This window comes from Marmota flaviventris, chromosome 1 (assembly GCF_047511675.1).
Source record: "Marmota flaviventris isolate mMarFla1 chromosome 1, mMarFla1.hap1, whole genome shotgun sequence".
NCBI lineage: Eukaryota > Metazoa > Chordata > Mammalia > Rodentia > Sciuridae > Marmota > Marmota flaviventris.
Window position 1 is genome coordinate 136,849,706 of NC_092498.1, and position 26,491 is coordinate 136,876,196.

Here is a 26,491-nt window from a genome sequence, read left to right on the forward strand (position 1 = left end):
AAAGTGGATAGATCTGAGGAATAACAGAGAACCACCACCAGATCTGGGAGGGGAGAGGAGGGGGAAGGTAGAATCCAGGATGGCTGGACTTTGAGCTTAAGACAGCAGCAGAACGTGAGTGAAGCAGGACACAGAAGTGCCATTGACTAAGCTGGAAAATTTGGCAAGAGGAACAGTTTCAGAATGCAAGGTATTATCTATTTTTTTTTTTTTTTGTATTCAGATGAGTTTCCTCCATGTACCTAGGGCTGGACCCCTGTGTTACCCTTACATTCCCCTGTAAGGCCCAGCGCCGTCTGCCTCACCTACTTGATACCTCTCAGATTTATTTTTTTACCCCCTTGCATGTCAGGCTTAACTTCTGACAGTGCACACTTGGGCCCAGGGCTTATGTGCCTTTTAAATCCCTAATGTCAATCTTAATGTTTCCTCTTAAAGGTTACAACAATTAACATTTCCACAATGATGCCCCAGTCTCCTTGCCTTGTGCCAACTGCCATGGGGTATTTTGCAATTTCCAAGTCTGGCCAGCTTGTCAGAGAAAAAGAGTGCTGTCCACACTTCTCTAGTAAGAGAGGCCCCACATCTTTTCAGTCAGGTTGCTTTTGCTAAGATTCCAAGACTTTCCTTCATGGAAATACCCTGGACACCATCTAACAAACACCACAGGCCCCTCTTCACCCTGTCAGGGGATCAAGCAGTGGCCCTGGAATACCACAAACACTCTCTTCTCAACTTGTGGTATTTTATCTGTCTCTTCTTCCTTTCAGTTGCAGTCCAGAGGGATGTCTCCCAAGTGTTAAAACATGGTTGAGGAACCACCTTTCCAGGTACTTCTGGTGATAGTAAGATACTTGATCTTGTTTCCTTAGCTGCAGACTATTAGCAGCATTAGATACAGGAGTTATTCTGCTTGTTTTGGCAGCATGTATACTAAAATTGAAAAACACCTAAGAAAAAAATCTACAAGAAAAACTTAAAATATGTGTAAGGTCTTATCTGACTGTAATTTTGTAATTTGGTCCAGTTTATAGACTCCACTTACAGGCTCAGAGTTTAAGAACGATGGTCTGAATGAACCACACCATACCCTCCTCCAGTTACTGGCCAGCCTGCCCTCCTTGTGAGCAGGGTGTACTCCCAACAGATAGAAAAAAAATGAGGAGGATAGGGAGAGAGAGGAGAGCAAGAGAGACGGCGTATCTGTAAGAAAAGTCAGTATATTTATGGTTTGCTTTATAAAAGTTACTATAATACAATGGTACATAGTATTGAATTCACAAAAATATGAACAAATATTTACAGCAAGACACACCCACAACGGAAACACTTCTCTTCAAAACAAGTTACATACTGATGGATGACAGAGTCTATACGTACAAACATCTCTAAAACTTATTCTCTTTGCGGGGGGAGGGAAAGAAGAAAGAGGGGAGAAGGCAGAGAAAAAGAAAAAAAAAGCAGAAACCCCCAACACTTCAAAAGCAGAGAATCTGTTCAATGAAAACAAAGGCTTTGAGAGAAAAATGGGCCAACACACATGTGGATTATTGCAAAGCATCCTGGGGTGGGGCGGGGGTCCTGGGGAAGATGGGGGCCCAGTCCCTCGCCATTGGTCAAGGCTGGCCAAGCATTAACACAGCCTCCTTGCTGGGCGAGGGGAGGCACAGCAAGGGCCGAGGTGGGCCCTCCCTGGATTCCTCACATCCCCCACTTTTCTTTTATGGAGGCGGAGGGGAGAATGGAGGCAGCCCCTTGGGGGCTGCACAAGTAACTTAAATCGGCTCTCTCTACAAACTACACATTTCCTCATGTGAAAAATAAATATTTCCTCGGTTGCACCATTAGGCAGAAAACTGCAAACAGAAGAGAAGGTCGCCGCTGTGTCCAGGTGCCCCCCTGTCTTAATGCCATCGATTTCCTTGACCTTGGAACCGGTGGGTACAGTCTCAAACAGAGGGCCTGCGGTGAAGAAATTAAAAAAAAAGAAACCACACACACACACACACACACACACACAACAAAACCACAACAACAAAAAAGAGAAAAATAACAATTCTTTGTACAGAATTTACATGATAACAAGCTTGACACAAGCTGAGATACCAGAGGCTGGCAGCCTGGGCCGCGGTGGGCGCGGCTCCCACCCAGCGCTCCCCTTGGTGAGCACCTGGGTCACAACAGTCAGTTCCAGAGATTATTTACACGCCTGCTCTGCTTTCCAGGGGGCAGGGGACTTGCATTCGTGTCTTTTTTTTTTTTTTTTTGGAAGTACAAAGAAATGAGCAAAAGTCTTCCCACATGTTTCTACAAGAAACAAGTTCCCGAGAAAAAGTCCTTTATGGCAGTCTATATACAAAGTTGGTTCTGAACTTCAAAAACCTATTTTTTTCCCTTCGTTTTGATTTTATACACGCACTAGAAAAAAAAAAATTCATGGAAATAAACCCTGAAAAGGATGAGAAGGGAGGGGGAGAAAGGGTAAAAAGGAAAAAAAAAAAACCCACTGTCAAAGACTTAGATCCGAGTTTTAAAATCTTTCCCAAGATTTTTCTTTCTCTGGGAGAAATAACCTGCTCACTCCGAAAATAAATATGCTCTGGCCTTGAGGGGTGGCCAGGGGTGGGAGGCGGGGAGGTGGATGTGGGCTGGGCTGCGGGTGAAGCTTATGAACGAAAAATGCCACATGCATACGGTCAGACAGCCCGTAATGGTGGAGGGAGACCCCTGCCCTGGGAGCCCCCTTAGCCTGCACGGGTTGAGGGCAGTGGAGAGTGGAGACCCCCCCTTGCCAGTGCCCCCCACGCTGGGCCCCAGGGAAGCCCCCTCATTGCTGGCATCCGAATGAGAAAGTAAACATTGAGCCCCAAGGATTTGGGGGGCAGGGAGTGCCCAGGGGACCTTCCTGCCTGGGACCAGCTTGGCTCTCCCAGGCCCCAGGGAAGGGACAGACTGGGGAGCAGCTCAGGGGAAGAGGTGGGGTCTCCTCACTGCGTTCACTGGCAGAGAGGGGGCCTTTCGGCATTGTAGTGTCGAGGTCAAGGCGACTAGCCCGGCCCTTCCCCCCAGCACCTGGCCCGGTCTGCCCAGAGGGTGCAGGGACCCTTCGTCCTGGAGGCCTCTGGCCCCACCGGGTCCCCCCTCTCTGTTCTGCCTTCACATTTCAACGGTTAAAATGTCTTTTCTTATGACAGGGAGGGAAATAAAAAGAAGACAAAACCACATAGCAGCAAATTGACGGGAGAGGCTGAGGATGGGGTGGGAAGGAGCACAAGAGAGCCACGGGGACGGGGACACCGAGGGAGACAGAAATGGCGTCTGGCTAAACGCACATCTGGAAAGGAGCATTTCTTCAACAATGAGAGAGACACGATGGAAAGACAGAGAAGCCCTTTCCCGCTGCGGGGCTGGAGCTGCGGGCGGGTCCTGGGGTAGTGTTGGGGGCGCCAGGCCCTGATGGCCGCAGGGGCGAGGGACAGCACCTGAAATGGGGCGGGAGGGGCCGGCCCGGGGGCCTGGGGTCCGGCCCAGGTGGCAGCGAACATCCTTCGAGTTTGGCGCTGGGGGGCCTAGTTGAGGGTCCCCCGGCAGTTCTCCGAGCCACAGAGGCAAGGGATCTTGACGTCCTCGATGGGGAACTTGTAGTCGTAGGTGATCTCCTCGTTCACGTTGATGTGCTGCTTGGAGTAGATGACGATCTTCTTCTGTGACTCTACCGTGATCACCTTGGCGTAGCAGTTGGGCTGTAGGGAGGGGCAGCACGGTGAGGCCCCCAGCCTCTCAAACCCAGTATGTCCCTGCCCATGGGCCAGCTGCTCCAGGCTCAGCCCTCCCCCTCTCTGGGTGACAGGAACCCCTTGCCCCTGATAGTAAATAAAAATGATAATGATGACGATGAGCTTCTACTTCCTTTTCCATTTGTGCTATAGGCAACTCCTAAAAATCTCTCTGGCCCAGGCCTCACTACTTCTTTTATGTGTGGGACATTAGGGATTGAACCCAGGGGTGCTCTACCACAGAGCTACATCCCAAGCCCTGTTTTATTTATTTATTAATTTTTAAATTCTGAGACAGGGGTCTTGCTAAATTGCCCAGGTTGACCTTGAACTTGTGATCCTCCTGTCTCAGCTTCCTGGTTGCTGGGATTATAAACATGACCAGGCCTTACTTTTCTGAGCTCTAAACAAGGTCAGCAAACTATAGGCCTCAGCTACCTGTTTTTTTTTTTTTTTGTGAATAAACCTTTATTGGCACACAGCCACACTCACCCATCATTTGCTTATCACCCATGGTTGCTATTGTTACAAGGGTGCAGCTAAGCCTGCTACAGAGGTCGTTTGGGGCTCAAAGACAAGAATATTGACCACCTGACCCTTTATGGAAGAGGCATGCCAGCCTCCATCCACAGTCGGAAACCCAGCTACCTGCTCAGGGCACATGCATTGGCTCATAGCTGATTCCTGATGGGCTCCTGCTCTGGCCCCTGAGCACCCAGCTCCTGGTGTCCTCCATCAGTGCCCTTCCACCACGTCTAGGGGATTCTGTTGCCTAATGACCTCTGGAGTCTTGACTGCTGCTCCCTGTTGCTCCCTGTCCCTGATGCCACCAGTCACAGTTGGGCTCCCATCACCACTCACTGCTCACCTGGACACAACAGCCCTTGCTGCCACTCACAGAATCGGCAGCCAGGGACAGTTTTCCCAAGGGATGGCAGATTCTGTCACCCCATGGCTCCATATCCTCTAGTGGCCTGCTAGGCCTTTTTTCTGTGTGCTACAGATTGAACTCAGGACCCGATTTGGCTTCTAGAGAAACTCCTCAGTTCAACCAACAAGCCTGTGACCCGGCATATAGACCTTCCCCCTTGTCCTCTCTCCCTCCTCTACCCACTGTCCCCTTGCTGCCCCTCAAACAGGTGTTTTCCACATGCCCGCCCCAGGGCCGCTGGCCACATGTTGCCCTACATAAGGCGATGTCCCCTTATCCCTCAGCTCTCACAGGACAGTCACAGAAAAGGCTCTATTGGCCCCTCCAGCCCAACGGCGGTTAAAGCACCATCAGGAGGGCCAGTACACGCAGAGGACTCGTCACTGTCAGCACTTTCCACGGGCCACATGCAGTAGCACACTGGACTCTCCCAACAGCCTACATAAGAAGGGACTGTCACAGTCCCTGTTCACAGATGAAGGAACTGAGGCAGTGAGACGTGGAGCAGCTGTCCCGGGGCAGCTCACTAGGCAGCACTGCCACAGCAGCCTGGGCCAGCCTGCTGCTGAGGGGAGCTGGGGCCGCACTCCCTACCCAGTCCCGAGCACTGTCTACTGTTAGGCTCGATAGGACTAAACAAAATTGAAACTCAGTTTCTCAGTTGCACCGGCCACTCAAGTGCTCCAACCACACACAGCTGGCCCACACCAGAGGACAGTGCGGTCGATGTCACACCACTGTGGAAAGTTCTGGGACTAGGACGTAGCTCAGAGGTGGAGCACTTGTCTGGCATGTGTGAGGCCCTGAGTTCCAATCCCAGTACAATAAAAAAAAAAAAAAGACAGTTCTTTTGGGAGACTCTGTCCAGAGCATGAGCCTCTAGGGCTGCGCGGAGCCAACAGAGCCACAGAAAAGGCCCCAGACAGAGGAGCGATCCCAGAACACACAGAACTGAACTAGCCTTTCTCTTTCTTTTTGAGTAGGGATTGAACCCACTGGGGTTTCTACCACTGAGCTACATCCCCAGCCCCTTTTATTTTGAGACAGGGTCTTGCTAAGTTGCTGAGGCTGGTCTCAAACTTGCAATCCTCCTACCTCAGCCTCCCAAGGTGCTGGGATTACAGGCATGTGCCACCACGCCCAGTGAACCAACCATTTCTTGAGCACCATTAGTCCTCACACAGCAACACAAGTCTCACTGCGCTCATTTTACTGATGAGACACTGAGGCTTGGATGAGAAAAGTGCCTCCTACAGGCCACAGCTCCCCACACCCCCAGTTGACCTAAGTGTGAAAGGAAGCTGAGGTGATTCCTGTGCTTGGGACTCCTAGGTGCCCAGCACTTCGGTTGGGCACAGACACCCCTTATTGGACACTCACATTGCAACTGTGGTTAATGAAGCGTGCAAAGTTGCCGCACTTGGTGGCATCAATGATGGTGTCGTGGTCTACTCGGAACATGTAGCTGCTGCCGATGCCCTCGTCCTCATACCGTTTCTCCCGCATGTCTGCGATCACCTGGCCACAAAAGGATGTCAGTCTGGGTGGACCCGGGGCCCACCATTTACCCATCCTGCCAGGCAGCACCTACCTGGCGGATGTTCTGGCCCACATACTCGATGACCATCTCATCAGCCGCAATGGGTTCCATGGCAAACAGGCCCCAGTCATGAATGTGGCTCTTGCAGAATTTGAGTTTTTTCTTCCGGAACTGGGGGAGGGAGTGAGAGGAGGGGTGAGGCTCTGGCCTCAGGTCCTGCCTCAGCCCCAGCTGCCCTGGGTGGGGCCCAGCCTCACCTTGAGCTGGTTGAACTTGAGTAGGTCGCTGTCACAGCTGCCAGTGAAGGAGGACAACAGGCGGCGCTGCTCTGAACGCCGCTCCGAGCCTGCCCGAGTGGAGGCATGAGGCTGCGCCGGGATGCTCATGCCCTGCCAAGCGCAGCACAGACACAGGTCAGCCCAGGACTTGGCTGCTGGGGCTCGGTGGGCAGCCCACATCCTGGGACCTGAGGCAGCCCCACCCTAAGCTCTGCTTCTTTGTTGTCCCCACTCCCCAGGTTCCTTCCTCTGGCCTGTCCACCCCTAATCATCAGGCTCTCTGCCTCCTCCTTCCCATCAGCATCTGTATGTGTTCAAGTTTCTCCTATCTTAAAAACAACATCACAACTTCACTTCAACCTTTGCCACTTTTCCTGACCTCAGCTAAGTTTTGTAGTATACGAGGTGTCTGCCCTAACCCCTGAGAACCCCAGCAAGGCCCCCAGTGTCCCACACAGCTCCCTCCTTGCCTGTCTCGGCCTCTGCCGCACCCCTGAACCCCGAGCTGCCAGGCCGGCTCCCTCCTCCTGCACGCTCTTAGAAAACCTGCTCCATCCTGATGACAGCTGTTTGGATCCCAGACCAGAAGCCCTGATCCCAAGCTCTGCTGCTTACCTGGGTGTCTATACTGTCTGCTACACTTCCCTTCCTGGTGTCCCACAAACCCCACACTGAGGTTGTCCCAAAGTGAAGGTGCCATCTGCATGCCCACCTCAGGCTTGGCATCCAGCCCAAGCTGCAAGCCAGACCCTCAGCTGCCCAACCAATTTCTTCCTTTCCAATCCCCAATCCAGGCCCAATTCTGTCCATCTGACTTCCTGACCAACCTCAAACACATCTTCTCTTCCCCTTGTGGCCCCCTGAGTCCAACCCACCCTCATGTCTGGCCCAAAACTGCAGCAACTGTATTGGCAGCTCCCCGGATCTCTGCACAGCAGCCCACATGAGCTTCAACCATCACAGAGAGATCCGCAAGACCCCACCTCTCTCAACACCCCCCAGGTTGCCAGTTGACAAAATACAAGTCTAAATTTGTCAACCCAGACCCCAGGGCCCTGACAACCTGTTCCCTACCTCTCTAGCCACAGCTGTCCCACTTACGCTGCTGAGCTCCCCCTGCCTTAGGACCTTTGCACATCCTGCTTTATGCACAACCTCCTGGACTTGTGAGCCTCTCTCCTGTCTCAACTTTCTGTTGCAGTCTTTCTACTTCTCTGTGACCTCTCTCTGTTCCACATAGCTGGTCCCCTCACTTCACTCAGGTCTGGTTCAAATGTGACCTTCTCTGAACCCTCCCAACTTGCCAATCCCTAACTTCCTCTCCTGTCTTCTCCGTAGCATTTGCTCTGCCTGGAAGCACATAATTATTGCTCACGTATTTCCTCCCCATCCCACTAAAATATAAATACCATGAGGAAATGGATTGTCCACTCGTTTAGTCCCTCACTCAGTGCCTGCTACTCAGCAGAAGCTAAGGAATATTTGCTGAATTAAAAAAGAGATGAGCTGGGTCACATCTGAAAGTCCAGCTGCTGGGGAGGCTGAGGGAGGAGGATCACAAGTTCTAGGCCAACCTCAACAACTTAGACCCTGTCTCAAAATAAAAAGGGCTGGAGTGTAGCTCAGTGGTAGCCCTTGTGTTCAATCCCTAGTACTGTCAACATTTAAAAAATGGGAATGAATTAACCTCTGGAAGTGTAATTCTGCTCGTGTCCCTGATTAAAACCCTTTGGAAGCTCTCCACTGCCCACAGGCCACGCCCACCCCTCGGCACCGCCCCCAGCAGGCAGGTGAGGCGCAGTCTGCATACCAGCAACCCTTGCAGGATGGCCCCACCTGAGGCGCCAAAGGGGGCTCCCTGGTGCCAGTACCTGGGTGTCTGCAGGGGGCTCATCGGTGCTGGCGCGGCTACTGTTGAGGTATCTGAGCTTGTCCTTCTTGTCAATGGTGTAGAAGCCCTCGCTGCGGGCACAGCCTGTCACGTGCTCACGGATGCCATCATCGCGTTTCTTTTTCTTAGCTGAAGAGAGGCTGGTGGGTGGGTGTGGGTCAAGGGTCATACATTCTCAGAGAGCCCCTCAGGAGGCCTGTCCCAGCAGGTCCAGCCTTCCTAACCCCAGACCCATCTCGCGGGGGTGTCTATACCTATCTCAGCTGCCCACCAGCTACCCCCGGACACAGCGCCAGCTCTGATGGCCACGCCCTGGGTATGTTCAGGAAGTACCCTGCCTCAGTCTCCCCTGTACACTGGTGTGAATGATGCCATATACTTAGCAGGGTCTCTGAGGCAGGGTGAAGGTTCACTCGTCTGGAACAGCAGGGATACTGACAGCTCCAGCCCTAGAGAGTTCCAATGAGGCATTGGGGCCAGCAGCTCGATTCCAGAGCCAGACTTGCCCGAGTTCAAGTCCCAGTTCTGCAACTTTGTAGCTAGTGACTTGGGGCACATCACCTCATCTCCCTGAGCCTCAGTTTCTTCACCTAGGAAGTGGAAGGCCGACTGCCTTGGCCTCGCTGGGTCGTGGGGATTAGATGGGGAGGCACCAGGAGGAGTGGACACACAGTTGGTGTCCACTGCCACTGCTAAGTTCTACAGTCTCATCCCCACCAACTCTGGGGATGAGGTGGGCCACAGAGCACCAAGGATGATTCAGTTGGGAACCTGGCACGGTGCCAGCACAGGCACTACCTGGGGCAGGAGTGGCCAGTGCCCTTGGCTTCATGGGCACTGATGATTGCTACAGACTGGGAGGGGCCCAGAGGGTGGTGAGGAAGTCCTAAAAGACATGGACGGCTACGTCCCACAGGATATAGGGATGGTAGACCCAGAGTGTGTCGTTGAGCCAGTCCATGCCATTGTCCTGCTGCAGCAGCCGCTCATAGGTGACACACAGGAAGCGGATGTCCTCCTCGTCAATGCCACCGTTCCAGATGTCATATAAGATGGTCATCTCCTCAAACTCTGAGCGGGGCCGGAAGAGGGGCTGGGGTGGAGAGAGCTCGGGCGAGGCGGAGGGGGCCACCAGGTCCTCATGGCGCTTCTTAGGTGGCCGGCGCCACGGCCCCCGTACCTTGGCCAGCTCCATGAACTCCTCAGTGACTTCATCTCGCCCACGAGGGCCTAGGGGGATGGCCTCACAGGGCCACTGGTTGTCTAGCTCCTTAAAGGGCAGCTTGGCAGGCTCAACAGGTGGTGGAGGTGGGGGTGGAGGAGGCTGGGGAGGAAGGGGAGGAGGGGGGGCCGGGATCCCTGCGTTCCGGAAGTCCAGAGTCACAGCCCGGGGATCATGGGTGCTGGGAAAGATGGGGGTCTGTGGCTGGCCTGGCAGGAGCAGAAGGTCCCTTCCAAGGGCAGCCCCCGCTGGTGGCCGCACCAAGGGTCCATCCAAGGACAGCATAGATGGTGGGGATCGCCGGGGCCGGCCCGGCTTCCTCTTGATGGGGGGTGGGCAGGGGGCCAGGGTGGCAGGCAGCAGAGGTGGCAGCTGGGCAGGGGCCCGAGCCTGGGCCCTCAGCACGGGGACAGGCAATGCCAGGGGCAGGGGCAGGGGCAGGGGCAAGGGGAGAGGGAGGCCCGTCTCCAAGAGCACCGGGGAGGCCAGAGGGCCAGAGCGCTCATCTCGCCGGCCAGCCGGGAGCGGGCAGACAGGTAGGAGCAGGGGCCCGCTGGGCTCTGGGAAGGTGGGTGTGAAGCTGAAGTCCCGGCCAGGTGTCCGTGGGAGGCCCCCGCTGCTCAAGCTTGGGGACTGGGATGGGTAGGAGAAGGGACTGCCAGGCACCTGTGGGGAGCTCAGGGACAGGCCGCTGCTGCCCCCTGATAGCGGGGGCTCCCCGCCTGGTGTGGCTGGCACCGTCTCCGTACTCTGAGACTTGCCCAGGCTGCCACAGAGGCCAGGAGTACGTGGGGGCTGGTCCTCAGGGGGAGGCTCCAGAGGGACAGTTGGGTGTAGGGGCTCTGGGGTCTCAGGCTCTGGGGGTGGGCTGGGTGGCCGGGGTGGCCGGGGTGGCGGCAATGGTGGCTGCAGAGGCAAGGACAGCATTGGAGGGGGCTCGGGCTCCACTTCCAGATGATCTTCTGCAGAGGAGAGCAAAAGCCAGAGCATCATTATTTGATCCAGACAACTCCCAGGACATTGTTCCCGCACCCTACTACGCACTGGATACTTAAGTGCCCAGGGTTCCTGAGCAGTTAAACCAAACACCGCTTGGCCCCCAGCCAGGCACACAGTGGGTGCTTCATTTAAATGGTGGTGGGGTTTGTTGAAGACATAGGAGACATGGTTGCTGGCCTTTCAGTGTCTTCAGGACCATGAATCTGGACTGGGCTGCAGCATTGGCCTAGCATGCACAGGCCCTGGGTTCCAACCCCAGCAACACACAAAAACACAAACAAAAAAAACTGTGTTCCTGTGGCCAAGAAAACTTGCTCTGTGATGGAACAAAATCTAACAAGTCTCCTCGGCAAGACTTGTCAGAGCCTGCAAGGAACCCTGGTATGCCTCCCTACTGTCACAGAGCACACTGGTTAATGTGTCTGTTGTCACCTCTTACCCTGCCCTAGAATATAAACTCCACGAGGACAGGTATTTTTGTCTGTCTGATCCACTCTTGTATTTTATATGCCTAAAAGAGTACTGGGGACCATAGAACCTTAATGTCGAATCTCTATTCAAGGATCTGTGGTTTGTGGGCAAGTAAATAAAACAAAATACATTAAACTAAATACATCAGTTTTCTTTCCTGAAGACTGAGTAAAGGCAGGTATTAACTCAAGTGGCTATGTTGAAACTAAATAGCGTCACACATCTGGTTCCACAGTGGCTCTGGCCACATTGCAGAAGCTCAGTAAGCAACACTGCATCTGATGGCCACGGTACTGGTCAGCGCAAAGACAGCATCTCCACCATTGCAGGAAGTTCTACAGATGGTGTGATCAGAGCTTTTCATGTGCTTTGTGCAACTCCCTCAAGGGAGTGGAGGGTGCAGAGCTCATAGCCCCTTTCCCTGGACTCGTACCCCAAGGCCATCCCACTTGCCTAGAACTAAAATGACCTTACCTTTGGGAGCAACTCACAGGACCAATGGTCTAAGCACTAAACCACAGGGGAAATCCTGGTACTATGGAAGAGAACAGCCCTGGCCCCTGGTGGGCTCGTCCCTCATGGTTCTGTGCCTGATTCAGGCACCTCATCTCATTATGAGCCCATGCGACCCCATGAAGGAGATACATCTGCTGATGCCATTTCAGAGGAAACTGAGACTTGTGAAGGGAGCCTGGGCTGATTCTGACAGCAAGGACATCTTGCCTCCTCCACTGCCCTCCCAGGAGGCTGCATGTGGTACCTGGAACATGTTCAGGGGACATTGGGGGCTGAGCTTCCATCTCCCTGGCAGGGGGCTCTGGAGACAGCAACATGGCCTCTTCCTGGTTCAGGCTAGCCTCTTCCAGGGGCTCCTTGCACCCGACCAGCTCCTCAACATCCACAGGCAAGGGGGGCTCCTCCAGGAGAGGAGTCTGCTCCTTGGGGGCTTCATCCTCAGCTTCAATGTCCACCTCTTCTTCTGTGCCCAGCGGCTCCACTGCAGATGCCCCTGGGGCCAGAGACACCTCCTCCTTGTCCTGCTCAAAGTCCTCAGCACCTGCAGGTGGCATGCTCTCATCTGCCACTGCCACTGCCACTGCCTCCTCCTCCTCCTCCTCCACCTCTTCCTCCTCCTCTTCTTCCTCTGGCCCTGCCACCATCTCCTCTTCGTCCTCCGAGGACGAGGATGAGGACTCGGAGCTTGATTCAAACTCAGAAGACTCAGAACTCTCGCTGGATGACTCTGCCTCTGCCTTGGAGGTGGCAATGCTCACCGTCTCCTCTGGATGTGCGACAAAGGGAGAGTCTGGTGATCTGTGGTGCTCCTGCCCCGGGCCAGATGCCTCCCCAGAGGCCACGAACTGGGGGCATCTGGCTGAGCACAGCCTCAGGCAGGCATGTGTGGAGCAGGGTTGATAACTACACTTCATTTTTAAAAACATAACACAAAACCAATTGTTCATTTTAAAGCGAATAATCCCACTGAGCACGGAGGTGCACGCCTATAATCCCAGCCACCTGGGAGGCTGAGGAAAGGCCTGCAAATTCAAGGCCAGCATGGGCAACTTGGCAAGACCCAGTCCCAGTATAAAAGTAAAAAGGCTGGGGCGGGGGGTAGCTTGCTTGCCTAGGATATGTGAGCCTCTGCATTCCATCCCTGATACTAAAAAATAATTACTCAAGAGAGCAATCCCAGTTCCATGCCTCCTCTGCCTAGCTGTGCGACACTCTCGCCACCTCCCTGGCCCACCCACCAGCACGCAGTCCTGGCCCTGGACACCAGGCTCTCCCTGCAGCTCTGCGGCCTCGGCCTTCTGGCTATTGCAACGAGTGGAATCAGAAAACACTGTTGTGCACTCTGATGAGTACAGATTTCAAAAGCGTGCTTTCCTGCCCCAAAGCACTCTTTGGGGGGCTCCTTGCACCCTGCCAGGTCCTCAACACCTCTGCAAAGAGGGCCCAGGGCTGGCCATGCTGCTCGGCCTGCTCACCGCCTTCTGAGTCTCCTTCGTCCTCACTCGCTCCTGACAGGGCTGCATCTTCACCCTCATTCTCGGTGTCATCGCTGTCCTCATCGTCATCCTGGGGGACAGGGAAGGATGAGGACAGGTAAGCAGGTGGCCTGGGGCTACCTGACGGGCCTAGAACCCCGAGGCAGGCCTCCCGAGGCAGACCTTCTCAGATGTGCTTGAGCTGGAAGAGCAGGACACCTGGCTCCGGGGGCCGCCCTCCTCCTCCTCCTCTTCTTCCTCCTCCTCCTCGTCCGCTTCCTCCTCGGCTTCTTCCTCCTCGGCTTCCTCCTCAGTGCTTTCCCGCTCCTCCTCCTTGTCAGAGGCTGAGGATGAGGGTGAAGTGGTGGAGGACCCAGAGGATGAGGACCCAGACGAGGACGAGGACACTGACAAAGACTCCTTCTCATCCTCCTCCCCGCCACTGTCCAGCTCCAGTGGCCGAGCTGGCCGCCGCCGCACGCCCACACCCTTGGGGTCCCGCTTGGCCAGCTCGCAGGGGGCATCTGCCATGTCTCGGTCCCGCTCCCGCTCAGACTCTGTAGGAAGAGAGGACAGTCTCAGCCAGGAAGGGGAAATGGGGGCAAAGGGAACCCCAGCCCCCAGTAAGAAGTTAGAGGTGACCAGGCGCAAACCTTCGTCTTCTTCATCCACAGAGGTTGAGGGCCGAAGGCGCTTCTGGTCACCAGATGATGCTGTGTCTGGTGGCTCCTTCCTCTTGACCTTGAAGGAAGGCAGGCGAATGGCCCCTCGCAGCCCAATGCCCAGGCCCAGGCCCTCATAGCCCAGGCCTTCGCCTTTGCCCCATGACTCCAGCAGACATGAGGCAATTCGGTCCTTGGGCTTTGGCCGGTCCTCGTCCTTGTGCTCGCCTGACTTCACAGGGGTCAGCGAAGCCTGGGATGGGAGAGAAGCAGGGAATTGCCATGGTTGGAACATTGCTGCTGACCCCAGAGGCCCACTCCCTGAGTGGCAGTGACAGCAGCCTCGGGTGACAGGGAGCCTCCTGTCTGCACTCCTGGCATGCAGTTCACCTTCCTCAGGAGGCACCAGAGCCCCACTCTGCCTCACTGACCTGCGCATCCTCACCTGCAGGGTGGGCTACTCAGGACAGAGGCCTCCAAATTTAGAGACGAGACTCCAAAAGCAACACATCCTCACTGGAGGTGTGTAACCTACACCATGGGGACGCAAGTCTCATAAGTAAGATTTACACTGTCCTTATTTTTCTGTTCTTTTCCAATGCATTAAAAACAATACCCACGGACTTTACTTGGCCCCTGCAGTTCCAAAACGCTGTGCCTTTGAGGGACGTTTTAAAATGAGCCATATTAAAAGCTTCACATCGGGCAGGTCACCGAGGCATGGTGGCTCCTTTCATTCAAATTGTTCTTGGTAGCTATTAGAAGCTGTTACTATGACTCATCTGGTAGGGCCAATGTAATCAGGGTGAACCACAAAGCACCAGACATCAGAGATGTCAGGTGGCTCGTTCTCATTTTACTGTTCCATCTTACAGATGAGGAACGGGCTCTGACAAGTGTGCTTACCTGGACTGCAGAGAGCAGGCTCTTAGTCACAGCAGCATTTCCCAAAGCGTGCTTGGCGGGAGGGGGATAGCAAAAGTGATAACCCTGGTCATCTCTGGGGACGGGGGTAGAGGGGACTGGGCCTGAGGGTAGTGACTGAGAGGATTTTAAGATAGTGAGAGATGCTGTGCATGACAGCATGCAGCTATGGCCCTAGCTTCTTGGGAGGCTGGGGTAGGGGCATCGCCTGAGCCCAGGAGTTTGGGGCCAGCCTGGGCAGCATAGCCAGACCCCATCTCTAAAAAGAGAGGAAAAGAGGAGCGGCAACGGTTACTGCTGGTCTATGAGATCACCAAGGACATCCACTGCGTAGAGAGGAAAAGCTCTCCCACCAAGACAGGTCTCTACCAAAGGCCACCCAGGATAAGGCGGGAGCCAAGCCCAGTGTGCTTTGGTGTGGCCCACCTGTGCTGCTGGGCACATGGTGCCTCTGTGCTGTCCCAGGAGGTGGCCATTGGGCACGTGAGAGTGCTGAGCACTTGAAGTCTGGTGAGGGGAACGAGGAACCCAATTCACACTTTCATTTCAACCAATCTAATCGAGCGAGTGGACTAGTGGGCACTGTTGACAGTAGTCAGTGGCCCTCTCCAAGTGCCAACCAGTCCATCGCCCCACACAGGGATGCAGATGGCAGTGTATCTGTCACACACCTTGCAGAAGGGGGCACCTGGCCAGGCTCCTGCCCCACCCCCACTGGCCACCTGGGGTGCTCTGCACCCACCTACTCACCTTGGCCATCCGCTCCTTCTTGTCCCACCACTCGTCAAAGGCCCGGAAAGCCACCACCTCCACCATCTTGCGATTCAGGTCACGCTTCATGATGGCCTTCAGCTCCTTGAGCACCACCAGTAGGACGCCATCCACTGTGGCCTTGTGCGGGTCCTCCTGACGTGGCACATAGCCTGGTGGCGGCACTGACGGGTCAAACTTGGGCAGGGGTGGCCAGGGCTGCCCACGGCCTGGGCCACTGCTGCTTAGGGAGAAGGGGCCCCGGTAGGGCGGCAGGTTGACAAACTGTAGCCCAGCTGAAGCGGCAGCGGCTGCAGCGGCCATGAAAGGTGGGTAGGGACAAGCGCCCTGGCCTGTCATCAGACGGCTCAGCATCTGCGTTTGCATCTGGAAGGACATGGGCATGCCACCCCACTGGCCGCCCAGCACGTGGCTCATATCCACCTGCATCACAGGAAACAGCCCTGGTGGAAAGGGCGGCAGGGGCGGCAGGATAGGTGGCGGGGGGACGCCAGGCGGTGGCGCTGGCAGGGGTGGTGGGGGCACGGTCACTGCAGGATGGGCTGGTGGTGGCGGTGGTGGGGGTGGAGGCAGAGGTGGGGGCATGGGGAAGCCGGGCTGGGGCGGGGGTGGGGGTGGGGGCAGTGGTGGGAAGCCGGGTGGCGGGGGCAGCGGCAGGGTAGGGGCCAGCACATTGGGGCCTGCCACAGCTGCTCCCCCTGCGGTCACCACCATGGGCTTGGGGCAATCGGCACTGGTGATGGGGGCTGAGGGCATCTCGTCGTCCGAGATCTCCATGTCCTCGCCTGAGGACTGCTGGCCCTGCGGAGAGAGCAGAGAGGGCAGTGAGCAGGGGAGGGTGGCCAAGCAGCTCCAAAGGCCTCCTGAGTATCCAAAGGCAAGATGGATCAGCAACATGGGCTCCCAGCAGTGTGACCTCTCCCAAGTCACTCAGCCTCTCCAAGCCTAGTTTCTCCATGTGCATAAAGGACAGGAGAGCACCTGCCTCTTGGGGTTACCATGGGGATCTGAGCAGTCACTCATTTAACACATGCCCAGCACCTGCCTGCCAGGCACCTCTGCTACGCAGGGACACACACAAAGGTGACCACGCAACACATAAATCTTGCTCTTGTGGCACTGAATTTCTAGAATTCAGAAGACAGCCAGAATGAAGGCAGGAAGTACATCATGGAGAAAAGGAAAGGGGTAGGGTGGGGGCAGACAGAGGGAAATAGCTTCTGTTTCAATTTGAGGGATTGTTTCAATGTGTATTCAGAGAAGGTGATATTAAGAGTTAACACTTCTGTAGTGCTTCCTATGTGCCAGGTAACTTTACATATATTAACTCAGTTAATCCTTAGAACAAACCTACAAAGTAAATGTTACATTTTTACTAATGAGGAAATTGGGGCACAGAGAGCTTAAGCAACTTGCCCAAGGCTTCACAGCCAGTAAGAAACAAGCCAGGATTCAAACCAGGAAGTGGCTCAGTCAGACTGCTGTCCTCACTCTGGCCAGGAGTCTGGAGCAGAAGGTGACATGTGAGCCAGGCTTGGGTGTGTGAGTGAGTGGGTTTAGCGCAGCATTAAGGACTCGTAAATAGGAATCGTGCTCTGCACCCAGTTTTGTGGATGCACCCATTGCAGGGTGGAGAGCACCTTCCACCCTTCCCCATCTATTCTTTTTTTCTCCTGCAGTACTGGGGATTGAACCCAGGGCCTCACTTGTGCTAGGCAAGTGCTCTACCACTGAGTTACAGCCCCGGCCCCCCCACATCTCACTTCTTATATGAAGAAGAGCCCAAGAACCTTGTGACCTGGGGGCCCACTAGGATCCCTCCAGACAAGTGAGGAAACAGACCCAGCAGGGGCATGGTCTGTCAGAAATAGGGCCAGGACCACCCTGCAGACACCCATCCCACAGGGACTATGGCTGGAATGCAGAAATGGCTGGATTGGGGGAGGGGGCAAGGATGATTGGGGTCACAGATGACCAGGGAGGGCCCTTTACTATAGGATCCAGTGCACAGGCTTGATCCAGTGGGAGGCCCCAGACTGGGTTCCTCCTGGTGTAGGTGGAGTGAGAAGCTAGAGAAGGGGTGGAGATGAGAGGGAGGGGCCACCCCTGGCTCTTGTGTGGCTCAGGCCCTGGCTTGGATGAACAGGCTGAAAAGGAAACAGAACTTGCTTTTTTTTTTTTTTTTGGTTAGGCTGGGGATGGAACCCAGTGCCTTGCAGATCTAGTGACTGCTGAGCCATGTCCCCAGCCCCCAGCTTGGGCTTCTATAGGCTGAAAGAAGGCATGCATCGGAAGGCTGAGGGGATGCAGTCTGTGTAGGATGCAAAGCCAGAGGTCAGGCCTGTTCAGGCCTCCAAAGAAAATGGGAGGGAGGGAAATACCAAACCTATAAGAAGCAGGAAGCCCTGGATTTTACTAGGCACCCTACAAACGTACGCGCGTACATGCGCGCACACAGACACGCGCACACACACAGACACGCGCACACACACACACACACACACACACTCCCCCTCTTCAAAGTAGCCTTGCACTTGAGGAAAGGACGGGCAGGTTGGGCTAGATATCGGGAGACAGCTCCCCAGGACATCAGTCCTGGGCAGCAGTGAGCAGGTGAGCCAGGCCAGAGCAGCACACAGAGGGTTAACCCAGGCCACTGCAGCCAGCCAATCACAGGAGCCCCAGCAGAACTCCAGCCCTTGCCCAGCCCCTTGGCTGAGCTGGGCTGGGGCCGCTTCCTAGCAGCAGGGTTCTCTCAATCTGAGACGAGGCAGGTGCTCTCACCAGCCCATTTAACAGATGATGAAACTGAGATGCAGAGAGGGAAAGTGCCTCTCCAAGGTCACATAACCCGTAAGTGACAGAGCCGAGGTTTAAGAACTGAAGCCCATGCTTTTCAGCAGCCTCTGGGAAGCAGGAACCCTCCCCTCCCACTGGCCCCTCTGGGTTGCTCCCTAGCCTCAACCCCAGCCTAGGCTGCGACTGAGCACAGCACTCCTAGCTCTCCTACACAGCACACCAGCCCCAGGATCCCCATCCTGCTCTACCCACTGCCAGCAGGGGGCTCCCGAGGGCTAGCCTGGAGCTCAACCGTGCCCAGGCGCCAGAGTCCCCCCAGACTCCAGGTCTCAGGTCCTCACTTTCTCCTTGCCTTAGGCAGCCCAGTGGAGGAGACCCTGTCCACTGGTGACTCTGGGCTTCTCAGCCTTGGACCGGCTCGTCAGCATGGCGAATGCCCCAGCTCCAGGCAGCCCAGAAGGAGGGGTTAGGGCCAGCAGCTCTCCACCTCTGCACACCTGTCAACTCCCCCTGCCTGGACCACTTACTGCCAGAAACCACTTCCCCAGAACTGCCTGGAGCCCCAGCCACCTGCAGCCCCTTCCCGGGGAGGCCAAGTTCCTCTCTGTTCCTCCCTGAGGCAGCCAAACTGGCCTCATCAAAGGGCCCAGGAAGGGGGGACTCTCCTCCCTGCTGCCCACAGGGGCACAGAGCTCCGACTGTGCCCCTGGCTGCTCATGCCTGCCTGGCCCACAAACTCCAAGACAGGTGTCTAGGAGGGCCAAGGCATGGGCCCCCACCAGGAGAGGAGAGGGCGGAGCCAAGTCCAGGAGGGTGACCAAACCCTCTCCTAACCTGGCAGCACCCTCACCCCAACCCCTGGGTGGAACTTTCTGGGGCTGGAAGTTTGGGCAAATGAGACCAAGGTGAAGTGAGGAGACAGCAGGGACAGTCAACTATGCACACTTCTGGCTACTGTCCCCTAAACCAGTCTTTAACTCCTTCCCTTGAAGAGGCCAGGAGACAGGGAAACTCACCTGCCTCGCAGGCTTCCCCATCTCTTAAGAGGGCACAGGCTGTAAAAGACAGTACTCCAGAGCTTCCACTGGCCTGGCTCAGCACAGTACCCTGGCTAGTCCCTCTCCTCGCTGCCTGAGCATCAGGACCAGCCCTGAGCATTCCTAAGCCGCAAAACAAAGAGGGGGGCCTAGGGACTGGGGATATAGCTCAGTTGGTAGAGCGCTTGCCTCACATGCACAAGGCCCTGGGTTCAATTCCATCATCACAGCCATCAGCACAACCATCATCACAGCTCACACCCTCTAGAGGTCTCTGCAAACTCCATCAAAGCAGCTCAGGTCAGCAGGGCACAGTGGCACACGCCTATAGGATTGAGAGTTCAAAGCCAGCCTCAGCAACTTAGTAAGGCCCTCTCTCAAAATAAAAAATAAAAAGGTCTGGGGATGTAACTCAGTGCCCCTGGGTTTAATTCCCAGTATGGGAGAGAGGGGGCAGGAGGCAGCTCAGGGGAAAATTTATCTCATGGAAAACTCTTAACTCCCCTTATAAAGAGAGCAACAGAACTCAACCATGTTCTCCTTTTCTCCCTGGCTGCTAGGGAGCTCAGAGCCAAACCAGCTGCTTGATCAGTCTCTGGAGCTTTTCCCATCCTTTTTTTATTTTCTAAATTCAATCTGTTATATTGGCTTCTCTATTGGGGAAGGCATTGGCCTCCTAACCCTTTTGCTTCCAGGTCTTAACTAGTTATCCTAAATGTTTTAAGGGGAGAAAAAGTGGGACAGAGATAGACAAATCAATCCCAGATAGATGGACAGACATGGTGGTACCTCATCCATCTTCTCTGAGGTCGGGGTCCCGTCTCCAGCCAGGTCCAAGGCCACCTCAGCTGACTGGCCCAGAAAGCCAGTAGGGTCTGGGGGGCCTGGCTCAGGTGGGGGTCGAGGCCCCAGGCCCACGTCCAGCTCATCATCCTCATCGGAGTCAGGCAGAGGCGTGGGGCTGATGTCCTCTAGGCCCGTGCTGGAGGGGCGTGAGGACGGGGGTGAGGGGCCGCGGAAGCCCGGCTGGGAGTTGGTGCCGAAGGGGGCCAGTGGGGAGAGCTGGGAGGAGGAGGAGGAGATGGGGCTGCCCTCCATCTGCAGCTCGGCGTCCGAGTCCTGCTCCCGCAGGAAGGGCAGCTTAGTGCGCTGCTCCTTCAGCAGCATCTCGATGCGCGAGTCCAGGCTGTCATGGGGCTTCTCAGGCCCCGCAGGGGATGACTCCAGCGTGGGTGTGCCAGGGCTGTCACAGGGCTCAGGACTCCAACCAAAGGTCGGCCGGCCGCCTAGCTCCATGCTGTTGGTGTCGGGGGGCGGCGGGCCAGGCGGTGTGCCTGGCTTCTCCTTGGCCAGAGGCTCAGCAGGTGGCAGGGGTGGAGGTGCAGGTGCCCTCCGGAACTCCCCACTGTCACGGGCCCCAAAGGTGGCTGTGGTGGTGGGCTCCTCGGGGGGTGGGGGGAAAGGGGGTGCTGGGGTCTGGTATGGAGAGAAGGCCGACTTGAATCCAGGAGTGGGGGCTGCTTGGGCAGGCGGTGGAGTGTGGGCAAATGTGGCTGAATCCTGCGGTTGGGCCTTGAAGGGAGGGCCACTGCTGCCCCCACTGCTGCCAACTGCCCCAAATGGGAGGTCCGAGGAGCCCCGAAAGGGAGCTGCGGCCCCGGCCACTGCAGCCACTGCAGCAGAGTTGTGAACATAATGATGCTCGTGGCGGCGATTGTAAGCATCGGTGAACTTGCTCTCGTGGCGCCGAGCCTTGAAGGTCGCTGTGGGGTCTGGGCCGAAGAGGTAGGAGGGTGTGGGCTGGCGGCTGGAGTAGCTGGAGTCCTGCGAGAAGGGGGTGCCCAGGCGCGGTGTGAGTGGGGTGCCCTGCCCATAGGAGTTAGGCGTGTCCAGGCGGCAGCTGGAGTAAGCCGTGTCCTGGGAGAAGGGGGTCCCGCCACTATTGGGGGTGACGGAGGAGGAGCCAGAGCCACAGCCCGCAGACAGGCTGCCATCCTTGAGGCGCTTCAGGGCATCTGACAGCTGGGAAGAGAGAGGGAGAAAGGTGAGATCTGGCGTGGGCTCGGGAGGGTAGGCTTCCTTTCTTATTCCGACTGCTGGGACCCACAGCCAAGTTGCTCTGTGGCACAAGGAAAGAGGGTCTTAATGTTACTCTGTTCATTCTTAGCAAATCTTGGGGACTGTTCCTACTCCCAAAGGCAGAGTAAAGGAAGACCCTGCCATCTTGGTATAGGCTGGGATGTTCTTCCGGTCGGCGGCTGTCAGGCACTGAGGACCTTCTAGGCAGAAGTATGACTGAGAACTAGGGTTTGGGGATTGAGTGGCTGTGGGCTTGGTTCTGTCCCACACTGTGGGTTGAAACAGTGTGACATGGGGAAAGCACCTGAAGGACACTCTGGCTGACTGAGCTCTGCCCTCCTGACCACACTGGCTGATCCAAGGGAGGAGCTGGGATGGCCCAGTGAGTGTCCTAGGAGGTGGGGGTCAGGGAAACAGGGCCTGAACTCTGTTTTCTGGGGACAAAGATAGAGGGGGATGCAGGCAGCACCCACCAGGGCCTTGGGCACAGCAGTGTTTGAGCATTGGTGTGGAAAAGCATCCCCAAGCCTGTGGACCCCACCTGTGCTGGGGGAGGGCTGGAGGGAGGGGCCTAGTGGGCTCAAAGCCACAGGAACAAGGCCGAACCCAGGGGAGCTGCACTGAATGAGCTTGGAAAAACGGGGCTTGTAGACCCCACTCTGAACCTGTGGTGGGTGTGGCAGGCTCATTTACCTCCTAGGCCTTGGTCTCCAAGACTGGTGATAGTGAGCTGGGGGCTGAGGCGGGGGTCTGATCAGGAAGTTGAAAGCTTCCAGAGGTGGGGGGACATGACGGAGCTGGTGATGGGAGAAGTGGTTGTGATAAACCCACCTGTAGGGTCTCATTCACAATTGGAGAGACAGCATCCAGCTCACCCACTGGGAGGGTCTGGGGGGTGTATCGGCCGGTAACCAGCAGTTCGTAGAAGCGCATGCGGGTTTCTCCTGTGATGAAAAGGGCAGGGGCATTCAGCCAGGCTCTAGGATGGGTCACTCCCCACAGGTCTCTAAACTATTTGGGATCCTTGTGGGTCCTGTATGTCTGGGATCCCAGGCCTGGGGAAGCTGCGTGACCCCTGACCAAGTTCCTATCCTCCCTCCCCTTGCACCTCACTCAAGATCCTCATCTGTTCAATGAAGCTTCAAAACTGATATTTCTTATCTTGAGTCTCAGAATTTAATGCCCTGGCTAGGACTCCTCCAAATTCAGAGTTGTCAAGCCCAGCCAAAGTCCCTTCCCATTACCTGGGCCATGGTGCCAAAGAAAGAGTACCCTCCTCCCCCACCCCTGCTTTTTTCACCTTCCCACTTAACACCCGGAGCTTATAGCAAGGATGGGGGAAGTCCGGTGACACAGATGTGATACTTTGTTAACTATCTGGGGCCAGGTGACAAGCAAGTTTGCAAAACACATTCTAGTAGCATATTACTGTGAACTTTGCACTGACTTCCACTAGCTGAGGACCCAGGACCAGAGTTTGCTTGGAGACTCTGCAGGGTACTGTCCAACCGAGCCCCACTGGACCCCATGAGGAACTTTCCACCCCTCAGCAAAGAGGTCTTCACAGACCAGGGCCCCAGATTACTGATATTTATAGAACCTCAGAGGCAGCTGGCTGCATATGCAAAGGAGACACATTCCTTGAGCTACACTTTACTCTTTGCTGGTCTCTCTTGAAATACAAACTTAGGTGGCAGTCTCTGCAGGCCGTTTCTTTCCCCCTCTTTATTTTTACTTTTATTTTTTTCAGAAATAGAATTATGGTGAGACCTGACTCCTTAAGTGATGGGAACAGACTGCTGACTTGATTCTCAAGGGGAAATCAGACTGCAGCCACCCAAGGGGGTAAAGTCCATAGGCCCCTGCCCACCCAGAGACTGAGGAGCCAGGGAAACGAGGGGAGGGGCTGTGGATTGGATGAAAACCTCAGGCTTGTACCCTGAGGAGAGGTACATCTAGAAATAGGGTCAGCAATTGTGGATGGGGTAGTCAAAATACCCAGCATGATCTTAGACTCAATTAATATGTATTAATTATTAAAATCAAAACAACAACAAAAATGGTTTAGATTTCCCTATTTTGGTTTGGTGTACTCAGATGCCTGCCAAACCTTGTGCTCACAAAACCCCCGGAGCTGTTGCACCTAAGTCCTCCCAGGCAGGGTTCCCAGGTGGCCCCAGAGAGCTGGGGATCTAACAGGGCTATCTGGTCCCAGAGCAGCTGGCACCTCCTTTCATATAGGTGGGAACTTCTTAGAGAGGTCACAGGCAAACTTTGGGAGACACCCTCTGAGCCGTGTAAGACCCTCCAGCCAGCATCCAGGGGAGTCTAGGCAACCCAGGGATGGGAGGTGTGGCTCCCCAGCCTGGCTGTGAATCAAGCGGGACTCTGTTCCGAAGTTGCTGCGGTCTCTTTAAGAGAGAGGAGGGAAGACAAAGTGTCAACCCTTGAGCACCCAGAGCAGCCCGCCCCCTTCGCCCTATCGGGAACATTATCAATGAAACAACACTTCTAGCTCAGATTGGTTCAGGGGAAGGGGTAAAGGGGGAGGAGGTATCCATCCTTAAAGGATTCACTTTTCAGTTGAGGGACCTTCTCTTTTCTGTATTTAAAGGTACCTTAGCAGCTCTTCCTCAGTTCTCCCACACACACACACCAAATAAACAAATGCCTCCTCCTAACACAGGCAGCAACACTGGGGACTGCTAAACCCAGGCCACCGAGACTCTGAAAGGGGCCCACAAGGGGGGTGTCAGCAGTGGGGAAGCCTCTTGGTAGTCTCTAGGGGTGCAGTGGCCAAGAACCAGCACATTTGGTAAATTATAGCCTGTCTCTTAGCAACAGACAACACATTTAGCTCCATGTGACTCTACTCTCAGGAGGGGTCAAATATATATATATACATATATATATAAAGTTGTGGGAAGGGATCCCAAGGAAGAATGAGAGGCTTCCCAACAGTGTAGAGGAAGCTGGTGAAAGGGGTCAAGCCTACAGGAAGCCTTCATCTCTGCCCCCCAGGCCCCAGCTGGCTCCCACTAACCTTTGGTGTCCAGCTCCACGTGGATGATGTTGCCCATGACCGAGGTGCTGTGCAAATGCTGAACAGCCTCCTTGGCTCCCCTGACTGTGGCAAAGACCACCTTGGCAATGCCCAAGTGCTTCTTGGTCTTGGGGTTGTACAAAATCTCCACCTCCTCCACCTCCCCATACTTCTTGCACATGTCCCTCAGGAAGTTTTCGCGGATGTTATCATTCAGCTTGGCAAATGTCACCTGCTTAGGAGGCACCGGGCCCACGTAGAACTCATCGATCTGGCAGGGGCCGAGGGGGAAGGGAGTTTGGAAAACATTGAAACCGAAGGAAAAACACAATATTTCCCACTCCCCCAGTGCTTAAAAACAACGAAGGGTTAAATTTAAAAAAAATTAAAAAAAAAATGCACGCGGGCGGGCCCGGGAAGCAGAGGATTAAATCGTTTGGAACGTGGAAGTCCTCTGGGTTCGGAAGGAAAGGGGGAAAAGAAACAGTTTCTCTTTCCCCACCCCCCATTCTGGCCTCCCCTCCTTGCTCACCGGTCAGGGGCGACCCCTTGGACTAGGAAGTTGTCCCCCCAAAGTCACTGGGCTGGGAAGGGGGGCGGGTCCCGGGGCCAGGCCTCTGGGTAGGCAGGAGCCAGGTGGGGACCCAGAGCCCCCAGCTGGGCGTGCAGGACACTGTATCAGCGCCGTGATTACAATTTCACCGAGTGTTATTTTGTTTACAGTGGCCGGGAGGGGGACACCCCACTCCCCCTCCCCGCCAAAACTTCCCAGCCCTGGACGGCGGGAACTCAGAATCCGGCTGGGCTTGGTCAGGGCTGGCGTTATTTTCGAACTCGGGGAGGGAGGGGGAGGGGTCCTACCTTGAATTTGGGCACCGACAGCTCCAGCTCCTTGTTTTTGGTCCAGATCCCGACGACCCGGGGATCTTCGACAATTTCCACCGGGCGGTTGCTGGACATCTGCGGAGGGGATGGGGGGAGGAATGGGCGGGCTGGTCCCCTCCCCAGGGGCAGAGGCAGACCCCCTTCCCCAGGCCATGGTCCAACTCCAGGAGTGGGGCCCCGGCTGACAGTTGGCCGGGTGGTGGGCAGCGGGGTGCCGGCCGCTCGGCCCCTGGGGGCGGTGGGGGCGGCGGGAGGCGCGCCGGCTACTCACCGCCAGGCTGAAATGCTGCCCATCGTAGCGGTACAGTTTATGATGCCCCTTTTTCAGAGCCGGGTCAATCATCAACTTGTAACTTCTCCAATGGTGGTTCCTCCTCTCGCCCGAAGGGCCGGGCTGCGGCGGGGGCTGCTGGTGGTGGTGGGGGGGGGGGTGACTGTTCTCCATGCCGTTAACCCAACCTGAAAACCAGCAAGTTGTTGTCGTCTCCGCCGCGGCGGCGGCCGCTTCTACACACACGCGAAAGAATCAGATCGGCCGGCCCCCACCCCCTCCCACCTTACCAGCGCGCCCCGAAAGGAGCTGTCTCGCTGGCTCCCCCCAAAACGAGAATGGAGCGAGAGAATAACCCTTCCGGGAGAATTACGCGCCCGCCCGCTCGGCCACCGTCTCCGGGAGGCAGCGAGGGGCTCCCGGGGGCCCCTGGTGCGGGCTGGCGGGGCCCGGGGCGCCCGGAGGACTCGGACTCCGGCCCATGGTGCCCGCCCGGCCGCCCGGCGTGGCGCTCGCTCGCCCGCTCGGCCCGGCTCGGGCGCGGGGCTCGCGGCAGGCCTGGCGCCGCCCGCCCGCTCGGGCCGGGGGCTCGCGCCGCCCGGCTGCTGCCCGCGGCCTCTCCCTCCCCAGCCGCGCTTACATCCCCGCCGGACGCCGGCCTCCCTGCGCCGCCAGCCAGTACATGGTGTCCCCCGCGGGAGCCGAGGCCGGGGCGGCCGGACCGGGGGCCGGGAGGGGGGGTCGCCGCCGCCGCGGCTGCCGGGCCCGGAGCTGCCGCCGCCGCTGCTGCTGCTGCTGCTGCTGCCCGGGAGGCGGCTGGCGGCGGAGGCTCGGCTCCCAGTAGCCGCACATCCCACAATACACCGCTAAGGAGCCCGACCCGAGCGCTCACCCTCCTCCTCTTCCTCCTCCTCCTGCTCT

General features: G+C 56.1%; 1 protein-coding gene across 3 annotated transcripts; it reads right to left on the reverse strand.

Moving 5' to 3' along the window:
* Positions 1-1,202: 1,202 nt before the first annotated feature.
* Setd1b (SET domain containing 1B, histone lysine methyltransferase) lies at positions 1,203-26,397 on the reverse strand. Of its 3 annotated transcripts, none has more exons than XM_071616540.1 (18): positions 26,211-26,397; positions 25,571-25,758; positions 25,276-25,374; positions 24,415-24,685; positions 22,203-22,315; positions 20,082-21,314; positions 15,436-16,257; positions 15,112-15,192; positions 13,753-14,014; positions 13,283-13,656; positions 13,100-13,190; positions 11,869-12,390; positions 9,338-10,600; positions 8,397-8,563; positions 6,505-6,636; positions 6,299-6,418; positions 6,088-6,225; positions 1,203-3,743 (listed from the first exon to the last, which is right to left on the reverse strand). In XM_071616540.1, exons 2-18 carry the CDS (start codon positions 25,742-25,744, stop codon positions 3,570-3,572), a joined length of 6,036 nt encoding a protein of 2,011 aa, XP_071472641.1. In that variant the 5' UTR covers positions 25,745-25,758; positions 26,211-26,397; the 3' UTR covers positions 1,203-3,569. The 3 variants fall into 3 exon arrangements, with proteins under 3 accessions (XP_071472641.1, XP_071472652.1, XP_027804934.2); XM_071616551.1 differs by lacking the exon at positions 26,211-26,397 and adding an exon at positions 25,861-25,937; XM_027949133.2 differs by lacking the exon at positions 15,112-15,192.
* Between the last annotated feature and the right edge of the window lie 94 nt (positions 26,398-26,491).

Bases quoted from the DNA above. Each gene is read 5' to 3' on its own strand.
- Setd1b (XM_071616540.1), bottom strand. From the start codon at position 25,744: ATGGAGAACAGTCACCCCCCCCCCCACCACCACCAGCAGCCCCCGCCG. The intron at 14,015-15,111 runs GTGGGCCACACC...CTCCCATCCCAG, and splicing joins CCATGTGCCCAGCAGCACAG to GCTTCGCTGACCCCTGTGAA. The intron at 8,564-9,337 runs ATATCCTGTGGG...ACCCACACCCAC, and splicing joins ACTCTGGGTCTACCATCCCT to CCACCAGCCTCTCTTCAGCT.